The following is a 24,534-nucleotide window of genomic DNA, read 5'->3' as shown; positions in this document are numbered from 1 at the left end:
GATTGTGTAGTCGGTGAATTTATAATTATTCCAGCACAGCTGATTAATGAAGTCGTGTTATTGTTTTTTTGTTGGTCACGCTGATAAAATTTCAATTTGCTCTGTACAGACCTGACAGGGATTTGACTATTGAGAATAACAGGTTTTTTCACTGTTGGAGAATGCTGTAACAGAAGGTATTGTTAAGGGGTCAGTGAAAAATCCAAAAATGAGGACAATAGCACTGTTAGGCAAGAGATTAACACGACATACAATGTGTGTTGACACATGTAACTGAAGATGATATAAAGCCCTTTAAATATAAGAGGAGTTTACAGTGCAGCAAATTTAATTAATTATTAATTAAGTCATTTTGATTTAAGCCGCACTTGTGCACAATTTAATACTGTTTACTTTTTTAAGGAACTAGAAAACATACAGCACATTTTGAAGGTCCATATTGTATTTTTTCTTTTTAGTAAAATTGGTGGATTTGTGAAAAATCGGTGCAGCAAGGCAGAGAAATCCTGACCTGTAGTTCCTGGTATCAGGGTCAAACTTCAAAAACATTGGATCATTAAAATCCCATAATGCAACTCATTAGTATGTAATTGTTTCCCCCTCCATGCTTGGTAAATGCTTGTCTTTCACACTCCATGTCGCTAGTTGGTAAAACATGCTTTTTGTTCAAATATTTTCTCTGAGTCTCCAAGTCAAACCCCTGATGATGTCATAGGACCGTCAGTGTTAACTTTCAGACTTTAAAAGCAGAACCACAAAAGAAACCAAACTGATCTTTAAAATCGATGGAGTGCCTCTGGTCAAGTTGTGTTCAGGATGAGAGAGGAAGATGTACAGTAAACATCTTTTGTATCCTGCTGCTTCTGTTGCTTTCCTGTCCCTCTCCCCCGGGTTGTTGTTGAATTACAGACAACACATCACTCTGCTTCTCGGCTTCAAAGAAAGCGGTTAAGTCACATCCCTCTGCAGTCTGGCTGCTGTGACCTGTCAGCGGTGTTGGGCTTTCAGACAGACTTCAAGCTGTGTTGATCGGTATCCTGGTGCTCCTCAAATCTTGTCCTTCAGGCACTGAGGCCTGCTGGTTTTCTGTCCTATTGGGTAGTTAATTGCTTTCACCTGTCGATCCAGGTCTACATCAGTCCTGAAACAGACAGCGGGAATGAAAACGACAAGGCGGCTGGCCTCTGAAGGACAAAGACCTGGTTGCAGACAAGTGCTCAGAGTACCGGCCTCAGACAGGTAGTCATATTCACTTACAACACTGCTAGTCTGCTCTTTCTCCTTCTAAGGTTGTGTTTAAGTTTTTTAAAAAGTGTCTTCCTGTTGATGTCACAGCTGGTGCAGCTCAAGAGTGCAACCAATAACTGCAAAGACTTGGTGTACAGCAGTGGGAGTGCTTCATTGATTGCACTTTGTTTCTGTTACAACCAGAAAAGCTCGCAGGTGGGTCAAGTTTGTCCAGGTAAGAGTCCAAATCCATTATTTTTCAGCTTGGATATAGTGTATCTGTTCCCTCTTCATCCTGTCTGTATCAAATCTTTTATTCTCCACACTTTACTGCAGCCAAAGTATTTATGTGATGTGTTTGTGTTTCTCTTTGATTCACCAAAGTCAGGTCAGAGTCAGAGACACTGAAATATCTCCATATCAAACCTCTGTACTACATTCCCTGCCCTCCACAACTCACCTGCCAACTATCAAACCTCTTGCAGGCATTTATTCGCCCTGCTGTGTCATACTGAACCAGCAGAGCTTCCAGTCAGCATTAACCCTTACCGTCTTCTGGGGTAGAAGTAAAGCCGTGACAGCCTGATGGAAACTCTCACCTCCATGGAAGAGAAGACAGTCTCAGAGCTCATTCTAACCATTATGTCATTTCCTACATTACATACATTTCACTATGTAAATCACAGCATATCAGCTTATCAGTGGCCTTTGACACTTAAAATTACATCATATCATATGTGCCAGGGGGCAAATGTGCCTTTAATGTGCAATATCTTATGACCTGGTTGCCTTGTGGTGAAACATGTTTATTAGTCATCTATTAACAATGTGTTGGGTCACTTCACACACACACACACACACACACACACACACACACACACACACACACACACACACACACACACACACACACACACACACACACACACACACACACACACACACACACACACACACACACACACACTGCTCTGTTATTTTCAACACTGTCTGTCTGTTGTGTTTCTCAAATGACACCAGGTCTCAGTCACTGTTTGTCGGTCGAAATTCAGAAAAAGAACTAAAACTATTTGTCTCATAAGGTTTCAGTGTCTTTGACTCAATGTGTTATGGAGACACTGACATTAATGAAAATCACAGCACGTATAGTCAATCCCCATGCGATGCACGTCAGGGACACATATTTACAGTTCGTCTTTATCATAACCCTCACATAATGATACTTGCACCAGCTCGTGTTATGAGACATAACTTATAATTTAATAACAAAGAGTGTTTTCTGTGTGTGTTCATGTGAAGGGAAGAGTATCATTTTCTACTGGAATGAACATCATGTATTGTACTTATATTTCTATCTGATACTGGCCACAAGTTAAATGGAACAGAGGGATATTTTAGTGGGGTTATTCAAGGTTATAATGAGGTTAAATAGACATCTGCATGGGTGCTGTTCTGAAGAACCACACAACTATCACCACTTTTCTCACCCTGTATCTTCATTAAGTCTCTTATCTGTATCCAGAAAGGTTTATTCACAAGATAAAACATCAATTTAGAGCTTTAGGCTAATAATACTGCTCCACAAACAACATTTTAAGCAAACGAAAAGTTAAAAATAACCTACATGGTGAATGTTTAGATGGTAATGATGACAGGTATGCACCCACTGACCTTGACCATTAACCGTAGTTACATGATACAGCATTAGGGCTTATATTTGCATATAAAGACAGTTAGCTTTAAGTGTCCATTAATGTTCTCGCACTCTCCTCAACGGCTATTATTCTCTTCTACTTCTTTCTCATTATATTCCTGCCTCTCTCCTGCCTCATCTCCTTCTCTGTCTAATGACACGGTAAAAGCAAAGCTTGTCTCATTTATTGCGGAAATTGAGTTGCTCCTCCATGTAGTCTTAACCCGAAATATAGCACCCTTGATGGTGAAGTTAATTTACTAAGGAGCTCATAAGGTCAAAACATGGAAGCATCAGTTGCCGTAACCTGATTCTTTACTTGAAATTGGAGCTAAAACTGATGAGCAATTTATTATCAAAGCGCAGAGAGATGGGGTTTTCAAAGAGCACACACACACACACACACACACACACACACACACACACACACACACACACACACACACACACACACACACACACACACACACACACACACACACACACAGTCTAATCACATCATCCTTTACAGATAATACAGGATGCATTTGCTGAAGTTTGGACTGTCAGAGGAGATACAGTATAGATCAAGTCCTATATGTTAATTAACAGCAGAGTAGAACCTAACATCATCAACAAGAGTCCACATACTGAAATTCTCTCCTGAAAATTACTGACATATGTTAATCAGATATCTGAAACCAGGCAATAGATACAAGTCAAGATACAGGCAACCACATGAGACATATGCTTTTTTAAAGTACCCCCCCCTCTCTCTCTCTCTCTCGCTCTCTCTCTCACATATGTCCATCACCAAATAAAAACATAGAAAACTTGATGGTAATTTTAGTGTCAGAAATAGTTTTTTTTGTCTGTGAAAGCATGCACATCAACTTTCCATGAAAAATGATATTGCCTGTTATTAAATCTGTCTGTTCTGTCTCAAGTTTTGAGCAGTTAAATTTCATTACGAAACCAAATTATATAATCAAACGATAAATATTATTGCGAAGATAGGGACGTTTTTCACTGAATGATCGAAAAAGTATTTTTTTTTCCTTCATTATACATAAATGGGATACATGTTACATAACCTCATAAATAACATTATCTTACGATTAGACGTGCCAGCATCTGTGGGGCGCTAAGACCCAGCGGAGGCTGCAGTCAGCAGTATGCTAGCTGAAGCTGCTGCTGTTGGATTCATGAACTACATTTACATTTAATACTTTAATTGAGGTAAGAATTAACAACGCCCCTGACTAATGAGCGGTTGATGCAATACGATAATGCTCTAACATGAGCACCCAGACATCAGACATTTAACGCTAGATTCCTGTCAACATCCATGTCTGACAGGAATTAGCTGGGCAGCGTTAGCAACAGCTAGCTCCGAGGACTGATATTTCAATAGTTTTACGTTTGGTGACTGAATTGCTGAGAAAGTAAGTGCACCTGAAACATCAGTTGGGCAAGAAATTGTTTTCGCTATTGTGACGAAGTTGCTGTTTTTCGTCAACTATTCAGTTAATCCCGTTAGCCAACATTAGGGTCAGTTAGCTAATGTTGGCTAACTGGCTAGCAGCCCATCCCAACCTGCACATATATGTCATGTGCCATTAATTTGAGTAAAATATCAGCTTATAATTACTTATCTAACCTAATAGATATTTGCCTACTTTGCCAATGAGTTACACCAATCATTTAAATGTTTAATATAACCGTAATCTGTTAACTGAACGTAAATTGACGTTAATGTAACCACATCACTTTGATTTAATCCGCTTGGCCAGCCGGTATAAACAGTGAAGAGCAGCTGCAGTTTGTTTCTGTGTTTCTGACAGTAGAACAATCATTTGATAGTTTGGTAGATTTCAACAGGTTACTGAGTATGTAATGTTTATTAAGTATAGCGTCTTTCATGGAGCAAGGTCACAAAGTGCTTCACAAGATTATAGATGTTGAAACTAAGACCATTAAAACAGCAAAATAAACACTGAAACATAAGCAACTAAAAGTGTGATATTTTGATGAGCTGGCCTGTAAGGGGTTTTCAGTGTAAGTTGATGACAGCAGGAGAAGTGTCAGGGACCGCTGCTGAAGGGAGTCTTCATCAGACTGAGTCAGTAAACTGCTGGAGTGTTTTCACATGTTCAGTATTCAGTGACAGCAAACATCCTGGTTGCTGTCACTGAATTCATGCCAGCTGCTCTGGTTTGCTGCTGAGGTAGCCCTCTGCTTCTGGAGCAAACAAAAAGAAAAAAGAAACAACTCTTTTGTAAGTCTGGTTGTCTTCTGCCTTTATAGATAATATCGTGAACATTTTTGATCCCATGGAAAGACCTAAAATAATAATTAATTGAGCCTAACATCAAGTCCGTGAAGCCACGTCAATACACCTTATTTACTACTCTTATTTTATTGTATACTACATATATAATCACTGTATAATGTGTAATAACAACCTTTTCTGTTTTACTATTTGACTATTTTATTCAATTCTATTGTGTGTGATGTGTGTTGCATGGTGCTGTTGTAACACTTAAATTTAAGGATTAATAAGGTATTTGTTATTCACCTCTGCCATAGACCTGCACTAGCTGATTAGCTGAGTCTTTTCCTTCAGTTTAATTTGCATCAATTCCAACATCCAGCTCATGTAAACAACTCACTTGTTTACTGAATTTTGCAGCTGAGAATAGTCCCTGACAAATGCACTCCTGTGTGAGTAAATTATTTAGCCTTTATTAAAGATGAAATTATATGTTCTTGACCCATTTTTAAAGATGTACTTTCTCAGTAGGAATAAATGGGCTTTGAGTGGAGAGCCACTGCCGTAAAGTATTATTAAACAGACTAAAGTGTTGCTGGTTTTGGCTTTCTTTCTTTTTTTTTTTTTTTTTTTTTTTTACAGTAACAGAAATATAGTATATCACCACAACAGCCTTATCGTTTTATCAGTACATTACGCACAAATGTATCCATCTCACTGTGTGTGTCTCTGTCCTCAGACGTCATCATGTCTCAGGTGGAGAAGAAGGCAGGGCTGCTGAGGAGAACGTCATCCTCAAAGAAGCCCTTGAAAGAGAAGGTGGTGCTGATGTATGATGAGATTTTTGCGGTGAGTATCAGAGTGGGGGCAAATGTCGGTGATGGGAAGTATGGAGAAATAAAATTATGTTCACATGTCAACAAAATGCTGTCTGTTTCTTAAATTTTTAGAAGGAAGACCCTGCCAAAAACAACCCTCGCTTCTGGGATGAGCTGTTTCTTATGAAGGTACAGTGAAGAGTAAAATAGTTGAGAAAGAGCAACATCTGCTGAGTAACAATGTGTTCTGCATAACAGAAAAAAAACTCACCGTAGTTGTGGGTTACAGCAATGGAAGTTAACTGAGACACATGTTGATTGCAATAGTAATACAATTTTCTGAATAAGCCAAAATAGGAAATTTATAAAAAATATGAGAATGGGAAGAAAAACTAAAATAATAGTGTGTGTATTTATAGTGTGCAGAAATGTGTTTAGTCAGTTATGTATACAATGAGGTGTAATTAAACCTGAAAAATATAAAAAGTGTAGATTGTATCTGCAGAGCATGTGTTTGGTATTCTGTCATCACAACCAGTTAATCTTATTAAAAACTGGATGTGTAGAACTGTACAGAATAATACTGCATGTACAGAAAAATTACTCTTCCCATGTGTCTGTCCTCTTTTTAAGCATCATAATGAACATATCTGTGGTCAGAGATACTATACTGCTGTACTATACTGTACAGAAAAAGAGGATGTAGTGAAATCAGATACAGCCCAAACCAATGCTGCACAGATTAGTTGACAACCCAGGATTGTGAAAGTTGTCTCGTGGTCTAATTTGCATAAAATGTGCAGCTGCTCTGCTGAACCACACTTCTGATTGGCTGAGCTGATGCCGTTTAGACAAGACGGTGTGAAATCGTCAGCTGAATAACTGAAATATCTCCAGTCTTGTGATCATCCTCCACTAACATGTTAATGTCATATGTCCCATGTTTACCCTTCATCCTTACCTAACACATCAAAAAATCATTGTATTCAGTTGTTTTTTTTACTACTGTCTCCACCTCTGTGACAGGTGAACTTGGAGTACCTGGAGTCCAAGTTGGAGAGTGTAGATGGGGAGGAGGTTCAGCGGATCCAGGACAACATCAACTCTCTGTTCCACCACTGTGTTCAGGCTCTAGCAGAGGAGCACCAGATCAAAGTGGTCAATGCCCTGCAGGTAACTACAGCTCTACAGGGTCACCTGCAGGTTCATTTGTTCATGTGACAAGAAGCATCTTAATATACTAGTGAAACTGTGTTTGTAATCAATCTATCACATAAGCAAAATAAAATCACATTATTCACTCTTGCTCCTCTCCCAGACTCTGTGTGCACTTTTCCGAGGGGTTCACCAGAAGAACAAGTCAGCATCGGGCTTTGACATCATCAACATGCTCATGGGGTTTGACAAGGCTGAGCAAAGAATGAAGGTATGTGGGGGGGGGGGAAATGCCCTGTTTGTGAGTGGAAGAAAGGAGTAAAAGTTCATTCACATCATTTTTTGTGTTTGTGTCTTCTGCAGGACTTGATGGAGAGACTGGACGGCCTTCTTTGCGGAGACGGATCAGAGAGTCTGAAGAGCCTTTGTCTCAAACTGCTGCTGTGTCTGGTGACGGTGAGACGGAGCACAGTCTAAAAACAACAATATGAAATACTTTTAATGCGACAGAGTGTGGGGAATGTTTGAAAAACGAACAAAGTTGTAAAGAAATCTGTTTGCAGGTAACGGACAATATTAGTCAGAACACCATACTGGAATATGTGATGATCAACAGCATCTTTGAAGCCATTCTGCAGGTAAGTGATATGTCACTAAAACTATGTCTACTGTAATTTTAACATTTTTATTTTATTTTATCTTTTAATAATATTTGTTGTCATTAAATATCTTCTTCTTTCCACTCCACAGATTCTGTCAGAGGTGTCCAGCAGAGGGCAGCATGGTTATGATGCTGTGGTCCTTTTGGCCCTTTTGGTCAACTACAGGAAATATGAGGTGTGTTAGTGCATACACTGTCGATAACTGGTGACATATTAGACACTAAAATTGTATCCAAAACCTCCAAAGATCAGTCCGTCTTTTTTCTATCAAGACATCAGATATTGATGTCTGTGCTGTGATGTTGGCTACTGTCCCAGCAGTCAGATACATTAGAAGCAGGTCCTCAAGTCTGTTTTATTACATGCTTGTGTTGTCTTCAGTGAGTCTTTTCAATTCAGGATAGTATCTCACTCTCACCACACCCAAGGGAAACATAAGTGGATCATAATTGGTCTGATTTGATAATGGCCCATAAAAGTTATGTTGCAAAACTCAGATCAAGTCTGATTAACTTACAAACGGGCTGTGTCATGTATCAAAGGGTCATTTGTCACACATTTTAATGATAAGCAAGCAAACATGCTGCCTGAAATGGCTTCCATTTTGTGGCGGTGGGAGGGGGTAAAAGGATGAGGATGAACACTTGTACATAAGCAAAGCGGGCTCTCTTTGCTTTTTTTTCTTTTTACTCTAGTTAAATTTGCAATCTGGAATTTGTAAGACGCTGCAGATGTGGCTGCAACATGAAAATTACTGCTAGAAATACAACTAACAAGGGGGGAGTTTTCATGATTCAGCATCACACAGGCTTTGCTTCCCCTGTTTGGACCTAACCACATATGGGGTGCAAGCTAATCTCAATGCATAGTTACATTATTGTATGTGTATCTTTCATGGGGAATTTAACAGGCCCAGTTGTCCATTGTTGTCTATCTGAGCCTCCTCAGCTGGAGGATAACATGGAGAAGGATTTGCCTTTTTAAGGGTCGATTCAGTTTTACATAACATCAATATTTGTGTGATGTATTTAAAAGCTCCTAATTTCACTGATTTTCTCTGTTTGATAGTCTGTGAATCCATACATCGTGAAACTCTCCATTGTGGACGATGAGCCAACACTGGATGTAAGTGTGTTGTCCTTTATTAAACTGCAGAATAATGAAGAGCCAGTCTAATGTAGGCCTTCACATCAAACAGCTTATTAAAGGTTTGATTGACATACCAGGTGTTTTCTTTCTCAGGGAATGGGTATGGTCGTCCACCAAGCGCTGACAGAATATAACAGGTAAGATCTAAAAAAAAAAAAATTCCATTTGTCATAAAAGTGTTTTTAACGACACAGTGCACGGCAACTGAGGCTGCTGGAGTCATCAGTTTAGTTTGATGTTTCCCCGCAAATGTTCTATTTCTGTTCTCCTGGAAAAAAACAGGCCCTTTTTACTTTAGTTATTTATATCTGACAGTTTTTGTTGGAAGTCAGTAATGTTTTTTGGATGAGGCAAGGTTTGGAAATTAAAATTCTGTTTGTGAAGATGGTCTTGTCTGTCTGTGTGTAGACACATCAAAGTGATGGATGACAGCTCCATATATTTCATTGTTTTTGTGCATAATCTGAATGGTCCTGGATAACAAATTACAGGGAGAGGAAGATGTTGGGTAGGTGTTAGGTGTTTGAGTGGGAACATATATCTCTGCCTCTGCTGTTGTGCGGCCCTATCTGTCTTTCGTTTATTTGTCACTCTCCCCACTTTTCTATCACTTGCCACTTTCTGTCCATCTTACCATTCTTTCTCTTCGCTCTACAGGCAGTACAAAGACAAAGAGGAGGAGCACCAGGGTGGGTTCTTCTCTACCCTCACTAGCATGGTACGATCTTGATCTCACTACATATTTTTCAGTTAGATTAAATATTAAATAGACTGTTTATATATCTTTCATAGTTTGATTTGCGGCTCTGTATTGGGGCCGCTGCCCCCCCCCCCCCCCCCTCCCGCGCTGTTTACTGATAGTGTGATCCTTCTGCTGTCCACAGGTGGGCAACATGTTTATAGCAGATGCAGATGAAAAGCTCTCTGTACAGTAAGTGGTTTTTTTTTTAGATCACACATTTTAAGTTCTTAGCCATCATTCAACTTTAATTATATCACTCTCTACAGTTTAAATGAAAGAATCCATCACAGCTTTCTGTGCTTGGTCCTTGCTTTGTTACATTCAAAGCTGTTGCAGTTGAATTATTAGGATATATCAGTAAAATGGTTTCTCGGGTGATATTTTAGTATTAAATACATATTAAGTATTATACTTAATATCACAACAAGCAGTGTAACTTTTTAAACTTCAGTTTATTATCTCAGACGTCACAAAATCCATAAACAACACTTAAAAGTATGACGTGTTTTAACATCAGAAGAAACAGCAGCTGGCCGGATGAGGATGTTATAGTTCATGATTGGCTCAGTGCACAACGTGGATCAAGTGGGTGAGGTGACATAAATACATGTTGAGTTAAGTCTGTTAAAAGTTTATTTATCCAGCACATGTAAAACAACCTCAGTTGACCGAAGTGCTATACAAACTTAAAACACAAGATAAAGAAAAAGAACAATTATGAGTAAGATGAACCATAAAAACACAATAAAAGTCAAGATGTCAAGCTCAACTAGGATTAAAAGCCAATGCAAAGTGGTGAGTCTTAAGCAATGATTTAGAACGTTCCAAAGTCTGATCAGTTCTGTAAAAGAAATCCTGTTTCACAGATGTGTATGCTGTTTAACTGGAAATACTAAAGATGCCACTATTAAAATGATTATTTGTATCCGTAAACAAGGCTTACTGTTGGTTTACATTATTAATGCCAACTTATTTACCAACATTAGCATTTGAAGTAAAGACATTTGGCTAATTATGTATTAGTAGTTACATATTGTGCAGTAGTTAATGACACAGAAAATGTAAAATGTAGCCTGCTGATGCATGAAGCGATTGTTATGTTATGTGAAGATTTGTTTTACTTGTGAATAAGCTGGCTCTGATCACAAACTTTCCTTTTTGTCTCAAGGACCAATGAGGCGATTCTGCTGGCGCTGTACGAGGCCGTGCACTTAAACCGCAACTTCATCACTGTATTAGCACAGGTAAGTTTATAACTGTTTCCACTTGCTGTCCATCTGTGCTCACCTGTTTTTGATGTTATAGCCCATGTTGAGCATTAGTGCCCCCTAAACCAGATTACCTCTTTGTGGAAATGGTGGAAATACCACTTTTTCTAATCTCTACTAACAGGTCTTGTTTGTATCTTCTGTCCAGCCTACATTGTTGCCTTGTTCAGCACATTAAGGCGTGCTGCACTGGGCAGCTATTCAGTGAGTGACACCTTAATAACAACTTGCATGTTTTGGGCCTTTCAACAGAGCCACCCTGAGATTGACATTGCAGTCACACCTATCACCCCTACTCCAACAACACCTACAACACCGCTCGGCACAACGCCGCCATCCCTAGACAGTAAGTCACACTCTTCTCTTTTCTTATTTTTATTCAGAGAGATGTAAACTTGCAGGTAACTTGGAAATAGTGTCTATGACATGACTCTTTGGGATGAAGGGGTCGGCCTGGGTTTTTGGGTCAGCCTCTCAATTCCTTCATGTCAGTTTGTGAAGCCACATTTTGTCAGTGGTGAAAGCAGCGACCACAGCAGGAATGGAAACTCTTTGTTTGTCCTGTCAAATGTGATGTGGCAGAAATGGGTTATAACCTTAATCACACCCCCTTTGACCGGTACATATTTTAAATGGAGTCAAAATTGCCATCTAGAAACACAGTTTTAATTATTCATGAAACCTTTTTGCCTTTCTAAAATGAAAATTCAGACATTTCCCATCGGCTTCAATAGTCCTTTTAGTCTTTTATGTTTTATTTTGGACGAAGGGTCTAATGTAATCCTCTAGCCTCAAACTCTGTATTTAATATTTAGCTACAATGTTTTCCACATTGAATGATCCCAGAGCTTATAGGAGAGGACAGCTTTAAACTCGTGCTGTCAGTTCAGCGTGTTTTACACAGCTTCACCTTTTAAACAAATTTGAACTATTCTGAAAATATTGATCCCCTCACAGCCCCTGAAAGGGCACAGCATGGAGCAATGGATTTCTAAATCTTTTTGGCATCAATGGTCTCTGCCTGTTTGTTTTTACATGCATTTTTGATAACCCCCCCCCCCTCCAAACATGGCGACTCTCACTTCTGCCTTGAGCCGAAACTCGCGTGCACCTACACCGACAGCCTTTTAAATATTCACCAGCATATCTGGAAGAAGTCAGTCCCTGTAATACAGTAAATTTCACTTCTAATGTCTGTTTGTTACATCTTAATAATCAGATTATTACACCAATCCGAGCACTTTTTATTCTCTCTTTAAAGTCAGGTGCATGTGTGTCACTTCGTGGAAGTCGCGGTTTGTTGCTAACACATTGAAAAGCAGGTCATTCTGCATGCACACACACTGTAACTGTTAAAAGGTGCATGTTTCTATCTCTGGCTAGCTCTCCCTGCGTTGCTTCCAACATAAGAGCCATTTTCTGTATAAAATATTAACTTCCAGCTCCAAATACAGATGAATGTTTCACATGCATCGTGCATTACGACATGCCACGGGAGCGGCGGCCCCTTAGAGGGTCTTCTACTTAGACCAGGAGTGCTTGCACACATGTGCCTGCAATCACATGTCAGGAATATACCTTTTCCCTTCCACGGTATAGCCCCCAGTGATGGCAATATGTCCTGACAGTGTGAAATCTTCTTTTCCTTCTGGGTTTGCAGTGATCTGGGGAGAAAGGAAACAAATGAGGGTTTTTGGGGGGGAGGGGAGAGGGAGGGAGAAGGAGAGAGATAGAAATGACCGGCTCATCATTTATCCATGAAACAAGCTGTATATTTCAGCGAGCAGAGATTTTTTTTAAATGGATGAAGATGCTCGTCTAGACAACACAGTAAGCTACTGTAATGAGACAAAGATGTCACTTTTTATTATGCAGTTATTTGCTTGAATGAGCTCTGGCAAACAGAAGGGGGGGAGGGGGGTTGCTCAGGTTGTCATTACTTGGGGAATAAGTGATTTGGAACTGATTGCAGTTTTTTGTCATTAAGTTTGGTTTATCAGAGGTCTGTCTATTCAGCTAAATGGATAAAAAGTATATGAACAATTAACCGTTTTGTTCTGATTTAGGTAGTAAAGAAGTAAGAGTCCAGTCCCGTTTTTATCAACTAAGAAACATTATATCCATACTTTCTTTTAGTGACACAGAGAATAGTATACATGCTCTCATAACCTCAGACCTTAATGCCTGTATTGCCTTTATTGATGGCCTGAACAATCATGCCATTGGGCAGCTCCAAATTGTTCAAAAATCATTCGCTAGGCTATTAACCAAAACAAAGCATCTCCCAAATTACACCAATCTTGGCTTCAATGCACTGGCTTCCAGTCTCTCTCACAATCCAGTTGAAAGTACTTCTAATCACATTCAAGGCTCTGAATAATTTGGCACTGGAGTATATGACTGAACTGCTTACACCTTACTGCCCAAACAGGCCCCCTTAGGTCTGCCAGTCAGGGTCTTTTAACTATTCCATAGTCCAGATTAAAACACATTAGAATGGCATTTTTCTCACAACTGAGCTGTTGGTTCAGCTGTTTTTCTTTTTTCCTTTCATTGAGTCTAATTTTCTTTCACTGAGAGTTTCATCTCTGTATGTGTTTTATGTGTGTTTCATTTGTTACCACTTGCTGTTGTTTTTAATGTTGCCTGTGTTGTGAATTTTTCTCACCTTTTTGAAATGATTATTATTATTGTTAGTGTTTTGATTTAAAGTTGTATTCGTACATTTGCTGTGTAGTGATGAACAACCCAGAACTGCCTCTGGATCCCAACCTGCAGACCAGCAACCTTCTCATCACCTTCCTCAAGTACGCATCTATTGTAATGCAGGATACAAAAGGTAAACAGAAGCCATCTTTGTCTCTGTCATCTCTGTCAGTCTGCTCTCCTTCAATTCTTCATTCTTCCACTTTTTTCCCCCTTCCGTCTCTGTCCTGTATTGTTCTCACGTAGTTGTCTGCGGCACCAGTAGCAAATACATACTGTTCTATTCTATCCCTCTACAGTTATCACTCTTCATAACATTCATTTATTCTCACCCCCCTTCTCATTCCCTAAACACTAGAAAAAAACTGCTCAGTCATCTGTTTTGTTTTGTTTTTGTGTGTGTTTTCAGACGAGCATCGACTCAACAGTGCCAGATTGTGCCTAATCATCCTCACCTGCATAGCAGAGGTACGAGCAGCCTTCACTTATAAAAACAAAAACATCTTTCCCCAATCCTCCAACAATCTCACTGCTATATTATCTTCCTGTGTGTGTGATAGGACCAGTACGCTGATGCCTTTCTTCATGACGACAACATGAATTTTAGAGTCAATCTCCACAGAATGGTGAGTTAATGGTTGGTAGTGAGTTTTGGTACATATATATGTATATATATATATATATATATATATATATATATATATATATATATATGCAGTGTTTGTATGCCAGTCTTACACTGATACACTCATCCCATCTATAGCACGCACATACTTACATTTCACCTCTGTATCTTTTCCAGCCCATGAGGCACAGAAAAAAAGCAGTGGACAAGAACATCCCTTCACGGCCGCTGGTGTGTGCTGTTCTAGGTATGAGGAACATTTACAACAGTTGTTTAGTGTGCCGTCATAGCGGCTGAGACAGGTTTGGCAGTTTTAATGGTTTGTTTGTCAGCTACAAGTTCTACATCTATGAGACTTCATGCGACTTCAGATGCTCACTTGCGTCCATAACCACAGCTAGAGTTATGTGTTCTTCGTTTACATTCATTATTTTAAAGAAGAAGGAGGAAAATACAATGTAAATTACTTTAAATTCTGTTTATATATTTTGTAGATTTTCTTTTTGATCACACTCTTCAAAAACCTGCACAAGTCTAAAAACTATTGAAGTGTTTAGAGGAAAGTTTTAAATGAAAATGATCTTGGTTTTCCTTTCACACACTTTTACTGTCTATAAAGATGTTGCATTCATTTTGTCCCATTTTCTCTTTTTTATTGACATTGCATGCATATATATTATTGCAGCCAAAAGGATATTTGAGGTTAAAGGTTTCATGCGCTTCCATCATCTCCGTTCATATCCAACAGCTAACAATTTATACTATTTTCTTTATCCAGATCTGATGGTGGAGTTTATTGTCACTCATATGATGAAGGATTTCCCCATGGATTTATATTTGTAAGTGCACATTACACAACATATTACATATTTTCGCTTCACTTATTCACCACCCGGCTCTGTCACCACAGTGTTTTTTGTGTTTGTTTCCTGAGCAGGCGCTGTGTACAGATCATCCACAAACTCCTCTGCTACCAGAAGAAATGCAGAATCAGGTTACATTACACCTGGAGAGAGCTTTGGTCAGGTAAAGATGACTCAATATGATCCTGTATCTTTGTCTGAAAACATCTTTTTATCTATCAAAGCATAAACTTGAAATAGTGTCCCATCTTATAAATATCATGAATGTCTCAATAGGGGTGGGTATTGGCATGAACCTCACGATACAATACGTATCCCGATACTTGGGTCACGATACGATACATATCACAATATTGCGATCTAAAGAGTTTATGTATTTCAGATTATATTGATTAGAGGACAAATTGAGTCAAATCCATTTCATTCATAACAGCTATTTTTTATTTCAATGAATGAAACATTAACAATATTTGTTTTATTTCTTATTTCTTACAGCTGAAACACTGAGCTGAAAACTGAAATAAAGCGCACAGTAGTTTTTCACAGTATGAAATCTGAACTGAAGTTCAAATGAAAAGAAAATACCTATGTGCATGCAGTAAAAAAGTATAATAAAATAAAGTGCAGAATAGCCCTTTTGTTCCTCTAATCAAAATAAATAATAAAGTAAAAAAACATAAACATTCTGAAATGGATAGACCTAAAACTTGTACTTCACTTGGTTTAACCGCTTTCTTCACCTCTTCATACATCGCGGGTGCAGCTGTGTCCACCATGTACACTCGTTGTGGTATCTTGTAACGTGGCTCTAAAGTGTGCAGCATCCACCTGAATCCAGCATTATCAACGACGCTATAAGGGAGTAAATCCTTACAGATAAAGTGCACAATCGCCTCTGTTATGCGCTGTGCGCGAGGTGAGGTGGAGGGCAAAAAGTTGTGCAGCGTCGTCTGGCTCGGTTGAGGTTTTGGCGGCTGCTTCATCACTCAGCGTGGTGTCTCAAGAGATGAACTCGCAAGTTTGTTGTGTTTCCACAATATTTTACCCGCGCGAAACAAATTCTACAGACAGCGTTGTCTTTGTCGAGCTCCCTTTTTTCTTTGTTTTTCATTTGGAAGCCGAAGTGCTTCCACACGTAGGCTTTAAATTGCGGTGGTGTTATCAAGTTATTAGCCATTTTGATCGTAAATAAGCAGCTTCCTCTAGCACAGAAATGCATGCACCACACAGCAGAGTGGCTCTTAGGCGCCATCTACCGGACTGGAGGCAAAGAAACCCTACTGTATTCACAGCGCGTCTTAACACCAATCAATCATTATTTTAACAAAGTATCGATATTTGGAGTTGAACAAATCGATATTTTATCGGCCAGCAAAGTATCGCGATATATTGGTGTATCGATTTTTTTACCCACCCCTATGTCTCAACCTTGTGTCACAAGTGTTTATTTTTAATAAGTTTAATAACCACATAGTGATAAATAATAATCGCCATGTACCTTGTAGTTTTTCTGATGATTGATAATTCTCACACCCTGCTTATAGAAAGTTATTACCTTTTACAGTGCTTGCATACTGCATATGATAATTCATACTTAGAAAGTATGACTGAAGTGACATTCATTACAAGATGATTAGTTAGTAAAAATGCACCTGCGTCATTTTGCATTTTGTGACTTTCAGTCACATACAAACTATTTTTACAGTGTTTTCCAAGATTCTTAATAATCGTGTTAAAATCTCTTCTCGTTCTCGTGAACCCAATATCGTGTCTCGTCTCATCTCGTGAGCTGAGTGTATCATCATATTGTATAAATTGCATAAATTGTGAAACTAGACTATTAAAGTAAGAGATAATGTATTTTTTTTTTTTTTTTTTTTTTTTTTTTTTTACAGTTTTTGCTAATTTATGCAATGTTTGTGTTAAAAAGCAGTGTTTCAATAATAACTGTTATGGAGGTTTTATAATGAATGCCACATATGCATAATTTACATTTTTTTCTTTCGCAAAACGAAGCAAATTTCCCTCTGAAGCCATTGGGCCTGTTGTTTTGTAAATGTATTGTATCATTAAGATTGGATAATGAGTCTCTAAAGAAGCACAAATCCATCCTGGTGGTCTTGTTTTCAGGCTGGTCAACAAACATCCGATAACATTTCAGCTTGTAATGGCCCCATCACATTGCGTCTCATTAGAATACACACTCCTCTAATCAGACCAATAATCGTTTTAATTCCCTGAATAACACTTAGTCTATCCTCCTAGCGGTGATAATGGCATACCATGAAATAAGGCTGGAGAGAAGAAGAAAAAGAGCCAAATGAAACCAATAGATGTGTTTATCTTCTTTCAGCATGTTATTGCTGCAGCTTGTTAAAGGCTTTTATTCAATTGAGCGCTTACCTTTTCTTACGGCTTTTGCTTTCTTCTATAAAAGCTTGTGGAAAGGACCTGATTTGGTGTTGAAAGGTCCCCCCTCCACCCTCTCCCCCCGTTTCCATTATCTAAGAAGCCGAGCGCTGCCATATGCCTCCGTTGGTAGATGACTATAACCACTCCAGATTATTTCATTAATGCGTGCATGTCTCCCTCTACGCAGCTCTCATCAACCTGCTGAAGTTCCTGCTGTCAAATGAGACCACACTGCTGGCCAAGCACAACATCTTTCATCTCGCCTTACTGGTGAGAAAAACACGCACGCACATGTACACACACACACACACACACACACACACACACACACACACACACACACACACACACACACTCACACGTCTTTATATCTCTGTGATAACAGCCATTGACATAAGGCATTCCTAAGCCCCTTACCTCAACCATCACAACTAAATGCCTAAACCCAACTTTAACCTTAACCTTAAAACAACCATCTTATCCCTTAAATTGCTCTTTGAAATGTCCTCACAACGCTGGTTTTCAACTGATATTGGTTCTCTTCAAGATACAAAACATACACACATGAAAAAGACTTTTCCTTTAACCCTTACATACTGTTCAGAGTCAAATTTGAACCATTTTTACATCTGAGAGCTGTAAAACACCCTATACACATTACTTTTAGCAGGACCTTCCTAATGGGACCCCTTTTTTTTTTTTGTCCAGCTGATACATTTTTATATATATGCAAATGTACAAATATCGATTCAAAAATTAGCATTCAAACATGTTGTTGTATTCTTCATATTCTATAGAATGTTCTCCTGGACCATAAAACATTGATTTTGAATGTCTTTTTTTCCATAAGATTAATCAAACATTTATTAATGATGACTGATTGGGAACTTATGAATGCTGGTATAGAGACTAATTATGAGTCAGAATATGAACAGTATGTAAGGGTTAAAAATAACTAAATATATGTATGAAAATAAAATAATTCCTTTCATGTTACACACAGTGCTGTTCTGAGTTAGTTTGAAGGATATTTCTGAATGAGTGAATTTGAAGTGGAGGTATTGACAGATAGACGGCTTAAAGATTGTAAAGATGAACATTTATTTAATGATTGATAGTTGTTGCTGGCACAATAGCCAGTGTGATGTGCATTCAGCAGCAGGTTAACCAAACAGTGAACAGGTGCATAAACAGAGAGGCTTCAGGTGGCGTTCAGGAGACACAAACAAACCTTTCTATATAACTGCTACCTTTCCTGTTTATCTCCACTGTATCTGACAAGTAAATAGGTTGGTTTATCATCTCATTGGGTCCTTTTTTGTTAGAGTCATTTAATTGACCATGTTAATGTGTCTCCCTACCCAGGTAGTGAACCTGTTCAACATGTTCATAACGTACGGCGACACGTTTCTTCCTACGTCCAACAGCTACGACGAATTGTACTATGAAATCGTACGAATGCACCAGGTCTTTGACAACCTTTACTGTATGGGTAAGTTAACACATTGCATTGTTTGATTAATTAATTCTCCAATGTGCTGCTTTCTTTTGTTTTATATCATTGGAAAGTTTAATATTTTTTAAACTTTGGACTGTTGGATTGACAAAACAAATCTGAAGACATCACTGTGGGTCCTGGGAAACTGTGATGGACTATTACCTGATATGTTTTATACCCAGTAATGAATGTATTAATTGAGAAAATGCTTAACAACAATAAAAATGTTCAGCCTAGATGTGACATGTGAAAACAGATGTGTAAGAGTGTGTCGTTTTCTGCCTTCCAGTTCTGAGAGTATCGACCAACACGGGCCAGTGGAAGGAGGCAGCCAGTAAAGTCACACATGCCCTTGTCAACGTTCGGTAATAACACACACACACACACACACACACATACACACACACACACACACACACACACACACACACACACACACACACACACACACACACACACACACACACACTCTTTAAACACATGCATACTGCATGCTGAGAAGGAGAAAAGAGTCATATTGGATTGAAGGGAATTGCAAACAAGACTGTGAGGGAGAAAGGTCAAAATAAAGAGAATGAAGTGAAGTCTTTGAAAGTGTAATTTGGGCGCTCTATCCCCAGCCCTGTTCCTCTTTTTCCTCTCTCCATTTCCTCCCCTCAGGCTCCTCGATATTTCTAAGCCTTTATCTCCTTCACCCTGACCCCGCTCTACACACATACTCTGTCTTTTCTCTGCAGTTCTCTCCTATAATCTTTATTTCCTCCTCCATCATCTCTGAAGAGATGATCCTCTGGGGTCACCCTGGCTCGGAGGTCCCCGAGGGGCAGTCATACGAGTGGGATTCTCCCCCAGGATTCACCCACTCTACTGGGCTCTTGATGGAGCGTACTCCACTGCTTATATTGGCTGTTCTTAAGTGTTGAGGGGAAGGTGGGGAGAGGGAAGATAGAAAAAGTAATTTTGGAAAGAATAAATGAATGAAGGCAGAGCGATATAAAGAACCCAGAAAGATGGTGTTGAAATCAAACCAATTCCATTTTACTCCCATCAGTTCATTGCTGCGTACACTGGCTCTCCACACGTAAAATGACAGTTTTGAGAGTAATCACTACGTAGAAGTCTCTGCATTCTTTGTCACTATAATTTATTTGATATATGAAGCTCTCTAAGCCAGTACAAAATAAGCCATTTCATCTCACAGCTGTTCTTATTACATCAACTTATGTTTGAGCTATAAAGCAGTTTATTTCATAGAAATGAATGCTAATGGTGCAAAAGATTGCTTCTGACTTTACATCTGAAATCTCCTGGTGTGCTCTCACAATATGAGACGAGCACTGAGATGGAATTTAAAAGAATGAATAGAAATGAGTTGTGGTGTTAAACAGCCTATCCGTAACTCAGCTCAAGAAATATCTTGACTTTAAACCTGCACACATTAAATTAGATTATTAGTTTGAACCTAATCAAAAGCACACAAAAGGGTGATGCTGTCATTGACTGGACAGGCTTCATCATTGTTATTCCCTTTGCACACTGAACTGCCAAGCTGGTATTTTAAGATTTATCCACACTTCTTTTTGCAAACCTCCAATTATTAGGTTTCAAAGACTTCAGTGTAATGTGGATGGCATCCTAACATAGAGAGAAAAAGATGCCTTAAAGTTTGGACGGCTTAATGCTTCCGCAGCAGCAACAGGGGGAAGCCTTTTCCTCACCTCTGTATACGAAGCAAACTCCTTAAAGAAACGGCTCTCCTAATTTGCTGCAGAAGAACTTAACTGGCCTGCACAGAGCCCTCATCCTTTTGCATCAACTGCAACAGAGACAGGCAGGTTTTTATCACTTAGCATCAGTGCCAGACCTCAATAACACTCTTGCAGCTAAACGGGAGCAAATCTCTGCAGCCAAGTTCCTTACAGGAAGCCTTTCCAGAAGAGTGGAGTCTGTTAAAGCAGTAGATTAATGCCCACGGATTTAGAATGAGCGGTTCAGGTGTCCAGACGCTTTTGACCCAAATACTGTACATCATTTAACTTTTTGGAAAATGTCCACTCTGTTTGACTTCAGAAACTGTGTTTTTTGTCTTCAAGGGCCATCATCAACCATTTTAACCCGAAGATCGAGTCATACGCTGCCGTGAACCACATCTCCCAGCTGTCAGAAGAACAGGTAAACACACTTCATCGCCTTTTACACTCTCGCTAAAAACTTGAGAACATCTCAGGGCTATTTGGGCCGGACTCCACTGAAACATCACTCTGTCATTTCAAAAGTAAACCTCATGAATTTTTTAGCACACTATGGAAAACACTCTGAACTTGTTCCGGAAGGGGGGTGCTGCGTTTTGGTAGTAATAAGTAGTAATAGCTGTTGGCAGAGATGATGATCGGTTATTGTGATCAGGCACAGATCAGCAGTTATTACCACACACCATTGAACTTAAAGCTCATCATGGCTGATTCATAACACACAGTTGGGGCAGGTGGGAGGATAAACATGGACTCCAAATTTTTTACACTGTACATTAGGGATGTCCCGATCCAGCTTTTTGCACTTCCGATCCGATACCGATATTGTAGTTTTTAGCATAGGCCGATACCGATACCGGCCGATACCGATACCGGCCGATCCAAGCATTTTTTAAAGATTAAAGATATTTACTTATTTTGTTGTTATACTCATGTTGAAAAGGGTTTTACTCTTAAGAACAACTAGCCAACTTAATTAGGTTAGTTTGAATAATCCACAATGGTTGGTAATGAGAAGCTGACCTGTTTATTCTTAACAGGGTTAAATAAACACAAAATAGACAAAATAATAAATAGTCAATTAACCACACAAACTGAATTGGCATCAGTGCTCTGCTCTTGAACAACAAGAGTGTAAACCAAGGCTTAAAAAGCCATCAGTGCAAACAATATTGTAAACTGTATTAAAAAAGCAAAACACACAAAAAAGCTGAGTAGAAAATAAATAGTGGGATGCTGGACAGGTCGCTAGGTGTGCTGAAAAACGCGGACCGGATTTGGGGGGAAAAACTGAAAAAAACTGGAATGGATTACCTACATCGGTGCGCTGGAAAACACGGACCGGAGTTTTGAAAACAAACTGGATCGGGAGTCCGGATCGGGATTTTCCCGTGCAGGCCGATCCGATATTGATAAACATTTTTTTGCTAATATCGGCGGCCGATCCGATCCAAATATCAGATCGGGACATCCCTACTGTACATGACAGATGGTGACACAGGTTTTGGTTATTGCCAATTCTCGAGACTCTGAAAAGCCAACAGCCTTCATAAATTCCTTACATACTGTACATCGGCAGCCACTCTCGTAGAAAAAGGGACGATTTATCCACACAAGTCCCAGTGTCTTGTAACATATAAACACAGGGTGCACATGGAGCCATTAAGCAAGCGGGCAACTTTTGAATCGCTTCTGAAACAAGTTATTACCTCATCATCGAGTCTGGAAGGAGGCTGAACTTTGCCAATACGAGTGCTGTGAGCTCCATTTAAGACTTTATCATTAATGTCACATCAGTGCACGGTGAGGGTAGGAAAATACAGCCGGAAGAGCTCTTTTTTAACAAGCTGATAAGGGAGTAATGGATTCGGTCATTATACTCCCCAGTTTCCTTTTATCTGCTAGATTTATTCACAACAAAGAAGGAAAGCAGAATTTAGCTGTGGTATCAATGAGCTTTTTATAACCGGCAGTTTCCGGCGATCTTCTAGCATTAGTTAAAGAAGACTCAGTTAGTCATTGAGGACGAAAATAATTTTAAAAAAAAGAAAGAAAAAAGCCCTGCATTTACTTATTTCTAAATAATTTGGCTTGTGACTAATTGGCTAAAAGTCAAATGTCAAATTAAGTAGTATTCAACCAGATACATGAGTTACAGTTGTCTAGTGTCATTCTGCAAGATCAGTAGTGGTGCCAACAAATTATTGTATTGTTCGGAATCAGCTGGTCACACTATTTTCACACTGACACTCACACTGTTTGACACAATGCAAAATGTTGTTTGGCTCCATTTAAATACAATTTATGATGCAGATTATATGTTTTACTTTAAACAGACTGGCCTTAATAATTGTATTGTAGCTTAAGTCCACTGTGCGTATATTAAGTAGGAAAATATGTATATCTGTTTAAGACTTGTATTGGCGGGTAGTCTGAAATGACTCAAATAAAGAGCAAAAACTTGATCAGGACACCTTTAATGTAACAGCTGATTTCTTGTACTGGCATGATGTTTCTATAAGGATTTGATGGTTATAGAATACAGTACTATAAAATGCTGATCCTGCATAAGCTGGTTGGTAACATGACCGATTATAGCTACTTCTATTAGTTCTGCTCTCATGCTAGCAATCTGTTTTATGATTATAAATGATAAAATACAGTCAGTTAGGAATCTGCTGTATGTAATTTACAAGTTTCATGACTCATAAAGGCAGGAGAGGATCAAGTGAACCACATTAAGAGCTTTTCAACCGAACAATAGGCATCTTCCCTCTGGCTGAACAAAATATTGCTCACAGTAGATAGAGACTGAATGTGTATTCATTACCTTTCCTTTGATTTGGTCCCACTGATGAACATTAATATCACCAGAGTAGCTGTCCAGTGGCCTGCACACAGCGGCAGACTCACACTTTTCTCACCAGGCAGAGCAGAGGTAGAGAACGCAAACAGAGATGGTGTGTTGAACTTCAGTCACGTCGGTGTCCCTCTCTCTTCATTTTTCATGCCTCCACGCTGGTGACAGCTGCAGCCAGACCGTTGTGTTTTCAGGTTGTCAGTCCCGTTCCCATTAGCGCGATATCTCAAAAACGCATTGACTGAATTTATTTAAATTTGGCACCAACATCCACTTTTGGTGGTCAAAGTCACTGTGACCTCACAAAACCTATTTTGGATCCTCATCTTCACTGCTCTCCGCCGCTGTTGTGCAGTCTGATCGTTGTCAGTGAGCACAAATGAGCACCTGAAGCTGCGTGTTTTACACCTGGGTGATCCAATGAGTCCAATGACTGAACGAGCTGCTCATCTTCCACAGCTCATTGCAGAGATGGTGAGAGGGGTTATCCAAGATGGCTTTGATCTTGTCCCTTGATCCTCCTCTCTGCCACTGACTTCACACTGTCCACTTCCAACCTGACCACTTGTTGAGACCTCAAAGTCTTGATGGACTTGGAGGTCCAAAAAAGCTTAACACTTAAGAGGACTTAAGTGTTAAGCTTTTTTTTATTGATTTGGACCTCAAGGTACTTGTGTGTCCCACCACCATCTTCACCTCCTCTCCCTGGATGCCAGCTAGGACAGGTGGCTTCCTATTCCTCTGGTAGTCCACCATAAGCTCAGTGGTTTTGCTGATATTGAGCTTCAGGCGATCTGTTGCACCATGTGACGAAGCTCTAAAAAAAGAAAAACAAAACTTGTGAAGCAAGAATC

The 24,534-nt window shown here is 39.3% G+C and overlaps 1 protein-coding gene across 2 annotated transcripts in view; it reads left to right on the top strand.

The window, feature by feature from the left end:
* The first annotated feature begins 4,049 nt into the window (after nt 1-4,049).
* Nucleotides 4,050-24,534, top strand: part of armh3 (armadillo like helical domain containing 3) — a 25,542-nt gene continuing 5,057 nt past the window's right edge. The window contains exons 1-24 of one of the 2 annotated variants that reach the window (XM_062433093.1): nt 4,050-4,138; nt 5,911-6,020; nt 6,122-6,178; nt 7,016-7,162; nt 7,308-7,415; nt 7,508-7,600; nt 7,708-7,782; nt 7,895-7,981; nt 8,875-8,931; nt 9,049-9,092; nt 9,613-9,673; nt 9,840-9,886; nt 10,866-10,941; nt 11,218-11,311; nt 13,703-13,804; nt 14,081-14,139; nt 14,232-14,297; nt 14,474-14,543; nt 15,075-15,135; nt 15,234-15,322; nt 17,759-17,841; nt 18,937-19,063; nt 19,359-19,434; nt 21,163-21,241. In XM_062433093.1, the coding sequence (XP_062289077.1) occupies nt 5,919-6,020; nt 6,122-6,178; nt 7,016-7,162; nt 7,308-7,415; nt 7,508-7,600; nt 7,708-7,782; nt 7,895-7,981; nt 8,875-8,931; nt 9,049-9,092; nt 9,613-9,673; nt 9,840-9,886; nt 10,866-10,941; nt 11,218-11,311; nt 13,703-13,804; nt 14,081-14,139; nt 14,232-14,297; nt 14,474-14,543; nt 15,075-15,135; nt 15,234-15,322; nt 17,759-17,841; nt 18,937-19,063; nt 19,359-19,434; nt 21,163-21,241 (1,860 nt within the window). In that variant the 5' untranslated portion in view covers nt 4,050-4,138; nt 5,911-5,918. Of the gene's footprint in view, nt 4,139-4,219; nt 4,345-5,910; nt 6,021-6,121; nt 6,179-7,015; nt 7,163-7,307; nt 7,416-7,507; nt 7,601-7,707; nt 7,783-7,894; nt 7,982-8,874; nt 8,932-9,048; nt 9,093-9,612; nt 9,674-9,839; nt 9,887-10,865; nt 10,942-11,217; nt 11,312-13,702; nt 13,805-14,080; nt 14,140-14,231; nt 14,298-14,473; nt 14,544-15,074; nt 15,136-15,233; nt 15,323-17,758; nt 17,842-18,936; nt 19,064-19,358; nt 19,435-21,162; nt 21,242-24,534 lie in introns of those variants that run through there. The other variant, XM_062433086.1, reaches the window with a different exon arrangement.

The sequence above is a fragment of the Scomber scombrus genome, chromosome 2 (genome assembly GCF_963691925.1).
Source record: "Scomber scombrus chromosome 2, fScoSco1.1, whole genome shotgun sequence".
Lineage (NCBI taxonomy): Eukaryota > Metazoa > Chordata > Actinopteri > Scombriformes > Scombridae > Scomber > Scomber scombrus.
This window is presented reverse-complemented; position numbering and strand designations above follow the sequence as displayed.